At 45.6% G+C, this 9558-nt stretch overlaps 1 protein-coding gene across 1 annotated transcript; it reads right to left on the bottom strand.

Moving 5' to 3' along the window:
- Positions 1 to 399: 399 nt before the first annotated feature.
- Positions 400 to 9110, bottom strand: si:dkeyp-92c9.2 (uncharacterized protein LOC571482 homolog). The gene is made up of 3 exons (XM_005942661.3): positions 8538 to 9110; positions 6741 to 7865; positions 400 to 682 (listed from the first exon to the last, which is right to left on the bottom strand). Exons 2-3 carry the CDS (start codon positions 7727 to 7729, stop codon positions 622 to 624), a joined length of 1050 nt encoding a protein of 349 aa, XP_005942723.1. The 5' UTR covers positions 7730 to 7865; positions 8538 to 9110; the 3' UTR covers positions 400 to 621.
- Between the last annotated feature and the right edge of the window lie 448 nt (positions 9111 to 9558).

Genomic DNA, 9558 nt, shown 5'->3' with positions numbered 1-9558 from the left:
GGGTTGCATTTAGGATTGGTGAGTCTGAAAAATGTTTTATTGTACAAAATAATCACACGGACGCTTCCAGTGTGTAAAGGCCTTAAAAGCTGTATTCAGGGGGTTTTATTGTCATTCCAACATGTGCATTCACAGAACATGGCATGTTCCCACATTTGTTTTCAGTCCTCATTTTTGCATAAATTTCTATTATATTTTAAATTCTATTTATCCCCTTCGTATATTTTATTTATATTGTCTCTGTATTTATATATATGTGTGTGTGTGTGTGTGTGTGTGTGTGTATATATATATATATAATATTCTGTAACTCTGTAACTTCTGTCGGTGCTGTGCTTTTTTGGAAATCGAATTTCCCAGAGGAACCCACCCGAGGGATTAATAAAGTTCTATCTAATCTAATCTAATCTAATCTAACCTTCTTGGCTTTTATTTGGGACCAAAGAAGCATCATAGCCACGTGAATTAACTATCAATAATAAAATGACAGTGTGACAGTTTACAAGTTTCAAAGAAAGTGCCGTGACTAGTGTGAAGACTCAAGTGGTTTCTCATGCCTGTCATCTTTAGCTTGTAGCAGCAGACTACAGAGCACCACCCGAGGTCAGCAGTCTTACAGCCTCAGGGAAGAAGGTCCTCCTCAGTCTGGGGGTCCTGCTGTTGATGCTCCACGGCCTCCTGCCTGAGGGAAGTGAAACAAACAATGTGTGTGCTGGGTGAGTAAGGTCTTTCAAGATGCAGAAGACACTTTTCCTGCATCTGCTGGAGTTGATGGTGGTGGTGTTGGACCGATCGTCAGCAAAGACTTATTTTCTGCCATGCCACACAGTGATGCAGAAGCAGAGGAATCCTTCACCACACATCTGTAGAATACATTAAAGACTGAGCTCCCATGTCCAGCGAGCCTCAGAGAACAACACGAGTCTTACCGTTTCTGATCTTAATCGCACTGTTTTAAGTTTCACTATCACTTGGTAGTCTTCGCTGCAAACTCCAGGCGATGGAAGCATTCTTCGAGCAACCAAAACAATCACACAGGGGTTTTTTGTGCAGCAACCATCACCAAGAAACAACAATCCGCTCACCAGCTATTGAGGGAACGTGCATTTTTCCCTATTGACCTGCGACTGCCAAAGGTTTGGCAACTAAACTCTTAGTCCTTTTCTTTTAAAGTAATGTAAACATAACAAGAAATAAATGTTGTAGTTTCTGAATCAAAATTTTAAGAAAAATTTTTAGAAAAATGCAAAGTTGTGGGAAGAGAAGCAGCTAAGATGTAGAGATATCGGTGTGTGTGTGTGTGTGTGTGTGTGTGTGTGTGTGTGTGTGTGTGTGTGTGTGTGTGTGTGTGTGTGTGTGTGTGTGTGTGTGAAGGCAGCCCGAGGCAGACGCTCTGCTGACCACAGCTACTAAATCAGCAACACAAAACCTGCTTTCCTCTCTGCGTTTCTCATTTTAAACTCGTGTACGCTTGCAGAACAAAGCCGTCTCAGCTCTGCAGCACCAACTTTGTTCTTTCATGTCGTATAAAAATCTTCTCATCGCACTCGGAGGAGAGCAGAGGCAGCTTCACATCACAGCAATTCCACCTGTGGTAACAGAGGAAAGGGTGGCAACTGAGTGCAGAGAAAGGCTCAGATGGAGCCCAGCCCTCACTGACAGGAAGCCAAAAGGCCATCTGCAGCGCGGCGCCATTGTGTGTTTGTGCATTAAGTTTTTTTCTTATGTCCCACATGAATTTACAGCCAGCCTTAAGTTAGCTGGATTGAATGCGGAGAATATATCATCATGTGCTGTGTGGAGGACAAAGGCAGTTTATTTAAGTGGAAAATGGGAAGCAGCAGGTTTGGATTTCAGCTCAATACTTTATTAAATAATCAATATAGCAAACATCATCATCGTCATCATCATGAAAAAGGAAATAAACAACAAAAAAAAGAAAAAAAAATGAAACAGTCACATTTATTTTTCTTCAAGTTTTCCCCATCAACAGTATTTTCACTTTTAGAGAGACGCACACTTGAGTGGCTTTACAAAAGTCGCTCGAGGTGCTGCTTCATCTCGGTGCGACAGTTATAAAAGATGTCTGAGGAAAGTAACCATGGAAACTCAGGAGCAGCAGCAGCGGTGGAGGAGGAAATGGACTGGACAGTCACATATTTATCTCTGGACTAACATCTGTCCACTCCTGGCACAGGAAAAGACGCAGAAATAAAGTGAAGTTGTGGTGAAATTTTAACGTGTTGTTTTGCATCAGAGGACGCAGGCCGAGCCGGAGCCGCCTGCGACGACTGCTGCACGCACAATGGACGCCTTTGTGTCACCAGCTGGTGCATCGATGAGAAAAGCCTCTAACTCGATCAGTTCTTTACGAATTTAGCAACAAGACAGGGGCGAGCTCGGGTTTTAAAAAAGACTCCAGATGACCACATCTAACTTAGCGAAGTGACAAATGAAGCCTGGTGTGAGAGTGAGTCACGTGACACGCTTTGATCTTTCAGGACTTTCGAAAAACGAGCTTTTCTGTTTCGTTAAATGTCTCTAGTGTTTCTGAACATGAGCAGAGCATAATGTTGATCGTTACACCTGCAGCCATGAGAGACTTTAATACTGACGACATCGTGTTTCCTGTAACCAATGAGATCCAGTTTTAAATTACCATAGAAATTCATTTAAAACATCACACATATCCAACAAAAGCAGAAGTTAAAAAAAAAAGAAAGAAAAATATCTAAACTACCTGGCTGGCATGCATGCTACTACACAGCAACACTATTTGTTTTTGTTCATTTTTTCATTCTTAACAGCTCTTTTTGTTACACATCCTGGTATTTACATCATCAGTCTAAGGCGTGCCATTGAAATGACACACCAACCTACAGCAGCACTGAAATAACACAGCTCACAGAGCTGTGGCAGCTTAAAGGATAAGCAGTGATGTACTTTCCAGATTTCTTAGTGTCAACAGATCAAATAATTATTGATACGCAGCAGCTTAAACACAAACACATGCTGCTTAATTTAATGAACATAGGCACTGTAGTTTTTCTAACTCGAACCCTGCAGCTGTAAATTCCCCAACTAATTTCCTCCTGTGTCATTGATGTTTTCTATAAACTAAAGTGCCCACCCCTTTTTCATAAAATAAAAGTATACATTCACATCCCGTCTTCAGTCAGAACCAGCTTGCAGACAAGTCTGAAAACGTAAAAACCCAGTCTGATGCTTGTTGACAGTAAGAAAAATAAAGAACAATACCAGACTTATCTTTTAAGTCTTTTGTAACATTGTTCACAAACAGCCAAAGCCTCCTGCAAAGAGCCACCTGAAATATTCTGCAACTCTCAGTTGCCAAAGTCCCAGACGGAGGTCCCATCTACAGAGCGAGGTCCAAACTGCACTAAATGTCGTGTTTTATCACGGTTAAATCACAGGCATCGTGTGTCCGCCGTCAGTCAGAAGCAAGAATCCGCTCGGGACGCATATCGGGGGGTTTTGATTGGATAAAACAGAATTACAGTTCCAGCTAAAAAGCGAGTTAGTTAAGGAACAGCTATACAGTCCAGCTGCCGACTGATTGGACAGATGTGCTGAAAAAAGGGGCGGGGGAGGTGTTGCCTTTTTGTTTAGGGTCAAATTCTAACGATCAGGCTGATATAATCGTGGTTCTGTGCTGTGTCTGTGCTGCTACAGAGAGTGAAGAATAGGCCACGTGTAAGGAAAAGGCCTTTTTCATTAAAAGAAAAGGGTCGCGATGTGCTCCTCTACTCCTCATTTCTTGCTCATGTCAATGAGATGATTTAATTATCACCCAGGTCTGCACGAGCTGCATGGTGGAAGCAGATGTTGCCCTTAACTTTGACCTGCATGCACACGCAAACACAAACCAAGCCGGTGCCAACAAACTGGCCCATTCTGCCCTTCCTCGTCCTGACAATGGCTGGCGGGTGCGGGGTGTCAAATCTAATGAAACAGGCAGGGAACAACAGCTGAGTGTGTGTAGGGAGGGGAGAGGCAGGAGGGGGTGAGTTAAGACACAAGTGTCCTTGTTAGAGACGAAACCAGGCCGCAGAGAGAGCTGCGCTGACCTACAAGTCCAAAATGGCTGCTGGTCAATGCTGTAGAGAAAGCGATGTTTCACTACTCGACTCTCCGAGCGTGACTCACCACAGTCGCTCCTCTCAGGCTGGCGTGAGCTCATGCGAGACCCCTCAGGAGAGCAGGGAGGCTCAACTCCAGTAAGCTTGGATGAGCTGGAGTAGGCGGTGGGGCAGCCTTCACTTTGTCAGAGCTGGGCTTGAAGGCTTCACTCGAGGGGAATTGTTTGCTTATTTCTCCATGTTTTCATCCTGGGTTCCCTCTATCTGTTTGATTGGGCTGCAGGATTAGAAGATGCTCGTGTATCGTACGACCTTGTGGCCGAGAATATAGCGAAGCATCACACCAAAGTGATTGCCACGTGGAGAAGGGAGGTGGAGCACCAAAACCTCCAGATGCCCTGCTACAATAATATTAAGGCATTTCCACTTCACACAATAGGAAATTTTTATGTTTTAAACAGCTTCTTGGTTCAAATTCATCATAAACCCCCTCAAGAACCCAAAATAAGGGTCACAGGAAAGACTCTGAAGGATCTTGAGGTGATTAAAAGAGGAGGAGAACAAAAAGATATCTTTTTTTCCACAAACATTTGCCTTCTTTAAAAGAAAAATGTAATGACTTACATTTTTCTTTTAAAAACAAGTTTTACAATTAGACAACATATGCATCAGTGATGAGTCACAGAAACACATTTAGTTTTTAAAGGAGCATAAGCCCAAAATAAGTTGGGAAGCCTCTTCATTTTTCTCCCCCAAACCCTTTAAATATGTGAGTTTATCAACCTTGATTAAAAAATCTAAAAGAATCCATACGTCTAGCGTTTTTCTGAAAATTTGAACATTTGGGCTTTAATCGAGCTTTTATTGTGCTGTCAGCATTACAAGATGTAGCTCTAGTTCACGGTGGCCATGAAGTCAAGCTCAGCCGCAATCTTGGCAGATTAGCTGATTTTGACGCCTGCCCAGATCAGCTGATTGCTCAGCCGATACCCTTCTACAGAGCCAACTTGCTATCTCATACAGGGCAAGTCACTTTGCAACCCACTTCCACCCCAGCTCGTCCTTCCATGCTGTGTCTGACTTAATAAATATCACGTCTGCTGCCGCTGATGCCTGCTCTGTTCTCAGCTGGGTCTTGCAGCTGCTCTCCCTTCCTCTGGCTTCCCCTGCATGCATGTGAAAGAAGAGAGAGCTCCCAGAAAAAAATAAAAAGCCACCAAATATAAATTACTGTAGAACCAAATCTTCTTATGACTACAGTGGTTCAAATGCAGTTGATAAGCCCTTAAAATCTAAAAACGATGAACTTGGAGCTCATCTGTGACCCATCACTGACATGCACAGTAAAACACACGAGGACCAGGGATTAAAGCCACTGAAGCACAAATGCCAATGGCTTCATTCAAGGGAATAGTCGAGCGGAGGGAGGAACATGAGAGAAATGAACTCCCAGTTCCTGAGAGCCTGTTGATGGCAGATGAGGATGCGCAGGTGAGGGATGAGAAAGTGGGACAAATTCAGAAGCAGCAATAACAAACGGCTTTCGTCTGTCATTTCTGCCTGGATGGCCTCTGGAAAGATTTCCTGCCTCCACCTTGGACCCCAAGCTGCACACGTGTGTCACACATTCACGCAGCACGGAGAATAAAGCACACACAGCAAAGCATTTTAATGTGTGTGTGTCTATAGTCCTGCCCAGTCCTGCCTGGGCTGGATTAGCCACTGAAGGTCTGCAGGGCTGCCGACCGGACAAGAAGGGGGAGAGGTTGACGTAGGGGAGGGGCAGCAGTAATCAGCTAATCTCATTAATACCACGGCTGTGGGTGCCCTGTCAACAAGATGCAGGGAACAAAGGATGGGGTAAACAGCTGATGACCTTGGCTGCCGTCCAGCGCACGATGCCTGCGCGCACAGCCATGCATGCGCTCGCACCAAACATGCCCACGGTAAATGCATGTTCGGCTTCCTCCTCAGGGTTAAATGAGACTTTAACACACGGAAGAGCCGCTGGCAGGTTTGAGTGAGTGAAGGGAAAAACAAACAGCAAGTGTTCCCTCAAAAGGCTCCACAAAAACACACTGCCTGTTCGTTTTGTTTTACTGAGCAAACATGGACGTCTCAGCTGTTCCCGTCAGTCTGAACCGCGGGCACTTGAGACGGCGGAGGATGTCAAGATGTTGCTTTGTATTATCCATGAAATTTTCATGTGGACTATGTTGTCTGAGCCCTATTTTCTCTTCTGTCACTATTGGAAAAAAAAACGTGCTTTGCGTAAGGTGATGGCATCTCCTTGCCTTGTGCATACAGATTGATAATGTTAAGGTGAGGCTGTGCAGATACAGAGGAGTAGCTGGGACGACTGGGACCAGACACAGAAGGGAGCAGGTGGACCAAATGGTTAAAGTAAACTCACAAACAGCTGTAAGCCCCACTCAACCAGTTATCTGTGGACGGATGGGACAATGGCAACAAGCACAAATGCAATGATTCAATACTTCTGTGTAATTCTTTTAAGATAGGCCTTCATAGAAGAAAAAGGGGTGGAGCAATCTGCATGACAATTATGTGTGTGTGTGTGTGTGTGTGTACGAGTGCATGAGTGTACACAAAGGCATGTGGTCAGCGAGGATGGGTGCTCACCGATCAAGCACCCGGCTATAATCCTGAGGGCCGCAGCCTCCTTCGCTCTTGAGTTCAGCAAATACTTGTGTGAAAAAGTGCGGGTCTGCATTGATGCGCAGCATCTTGGAGCTTGTGGCGTCGATGATGGCGAGGCAGCGGTCCCAGAAGGCCTCCTTGCCCGCCTCTACCAGGAAGGGCTTAAGAGGGTATGAGATCTCATTGCCCATGTAGGAGTAGGACAGGTAGAGGCAGGTGAGCAGGATGGCCTGCAGCTCGTGCTCCGACGCCACTAGATCACCATCCACTACGTCTCGGCACAGCATGTAGACGAAGACCACGTTGGCCGGAGTAACGAAGGCCTGGTCCTGCCAGCCCTGCAGCAGCAGCGAGCGGTCCACAGCCCGCAGCCAGAGCACCGGATCGGCCGGAGACAGATGCTTCAGGCGGTAGCAGCGACAGCACAGGAACTCCCCCAAACAGCGGAGGAGCTCGCTGGTGGAGGCCTGGACGATGACGCGCTTCGGAGACGAGGTCACCGTGCCCTGGGGGACTTTTTTCACAGAGGAAAGCTGCTGGGATTTGGTGTAGCCATATCCATGTCCCTGACCCATCCCCAGTCCGTAGCCGAGCCCCAGACCCAGACCGGCTGGGCCCTCGTAGCTGGACAGGTTGGCACATGACAGCGACTTCTTCACATTCTCACGGTTGAGGTGCAGCACGGGATCCTTCTGGTAGATGTTAATGTTGTTGTTGTTATTCAGAGGATCCCCGAGGGCCACCGGGCCACCAGAGCCTTTCTTTGAGTTGCCCTTCTTCTTTGTAGAGGCCACAAGTCTCTTCCATGTGAGTGCTGGGAGGAAGATGGACTGGCCCCTCTTTAGCCCGCGGTCTTTTTGGCTGTTGAGGGAGCGGCTGCTGAGGCTCGGGTAGTGGCTGAGAGAGCCGGGACGGTTGTCATAGTAGCCTGATTTGCGAGAGCTGGGTGATAACGATAGTACGGTGCCCATGGTGAGTCAGTCAGTGCTTCACAGATTATACTGCCTCACTGGTGATGAGGAGGAAGTTTTTCCTTTTCTTTTATTCTAAATATCCAGGAGGTGTGATCTCATGAAGAGGTGAGTAGTGCAGGCATGTCAGAGAGTGCTGAATGACAGAGGAAAAAAAAGGAAAGAGTTTAATCTAATGCAAAGTAGAGCGAACGTAAACAAAGCCAACTAATCCCACAAACACATCATCTACTGCCAAATGACCCGGTGGCTGACTGTAACCTCTTTAAACTCATCTTGTGCAGCCAAAAAAGGACTCAACTGTGCATTGAATTTCAGAGGAGATCCCAAAAGCGCCTCCAACATCCTGGAAATGTTGGGTAAACATCATGATTTTTTGCAGTAATTAAACCATTTTGGGATAAAAATTCACTGAGACTAAACATCTCTGGGGAGCTAATTGAAACTGCTGGTGCAACGCTTATTTAACGTTTAACATATTTAGTCAATGTGGATTAACACCATTTGTTTCAACCCTTTAGGGCAAAAAGCTCACAGGATAAACTGGTCTATAAGGGGTTAACCACCAGTCTAATTTAATCTCCCTCCAGATTCCTGGATTTTAAACTATTAAAGGGATTCCTCTCTTAATCAGCAAATGCTTGAACCAACATGGTGAATATAGCACAGTGAGCACAGCATGCACTTCAGGCTGTTTACAGAGCTACATCTGGCTATTCCTTGCTTTAAACCTTCTCTTTGGTTCAAAGAGATGAAAAATGTGACAGCAGAACCAGAAATGTACATGACTGTCCTCAGAGCAGCTCACCTGCGTTTACGCGCAGTCCAGGTACGAGATGATTGCCCGCTTGTGCGTTCCTGCCGCAGTCCGCGACGGTGCAAAGATGAAGACATAGGCTATAGGAGCGCAACACATGCACTGATTCTGCAGCTGCAGAAAATAACCAAGGACCAGAGCGAGCGGGACTGTGATGTGAGTGCAGAATGAGAGGCAGAAAGTCACTCTCGCAGAAGCTTTGACCTACTATTCAAAGATGCCAAGTGTGGTGCAGGTGTCATCCTCTGCTGCACCTCAAAAGAAGGCGAATGTGAAGCGTGACTGCATTCCGATTAATTGTCTGTAATTTGCTTTTCCACGAGAAAAACCCAAACTTTCACAGAGTCGGAGTCCTTTCAATGCATTCCATCTTCTCAGCAGAGCTGTGCGTAAAGTCTCCTCTGTCTGACTTCTCCCGGTCCCGGGGTCGGACTGAAGGCGGTGCTGGAGTGTCCGCACACTGCGAGCTTCAGTCACCTAATGACCAAACGTCGGTCGCGGTGGCCAGACCTCTAAGAGGACTCTCACACATTAGAGACAGAGCAGCCAGTGAGCTCACGGAGCGGCTCGGCACACACCGCCCCCCTCCGACACAGACTCCTCCTAACAGCGCTCGACTGCCGCGCGCGCGCGCGCGCGCGCGCGCACACACACACACACACACACACACACACACATAATCAAGATTCATCAGCAGCACAATGCATCCGATTGCTTACATATGTGTTTTTTTTATAGTATCAAAAAATACATGTTTATATCAGAAAACAGGCTATAGTATAAGTCATATAAGTTATAATTATTAAAATAAATACAAGTGACGTTAAAATATAACAATTCAAGAAACATAAAAGAACCTACTGTGCAATTTACGAAATGATGCAGAAATTAAATAAGTACAATAAATAATAGTTTTTAAACTATACGGATAAAATTATGGGTATTAACATTTAGGCCGTTGTAAACTAAAAATATTTAAAACTTTTTGAGATAACATATTCAACACACGGTC

The sequence above is a fragment of the Haplochromis burtoni genome, unplaced genomic scaffold (genome assembly GCF_018398535.1).
Source record: "Haplochromis burtoni strain Fernald_Lab_line unplaced genomic scaffold, NCSU_Asbu1 Contig_149, whole genome shotgun sequence".
Taxonomy (NCBI): Eukaryota; Metazoa; Chordata; class Actinopteri; order Cichliformes; family Cichlidae; genus Haplochromis; species Haplochromis burtoni.
Note: the sequence above shows the minus strand (reverse complement) of the source record. Positions and strands in the feature narration are given on the sequence as shown.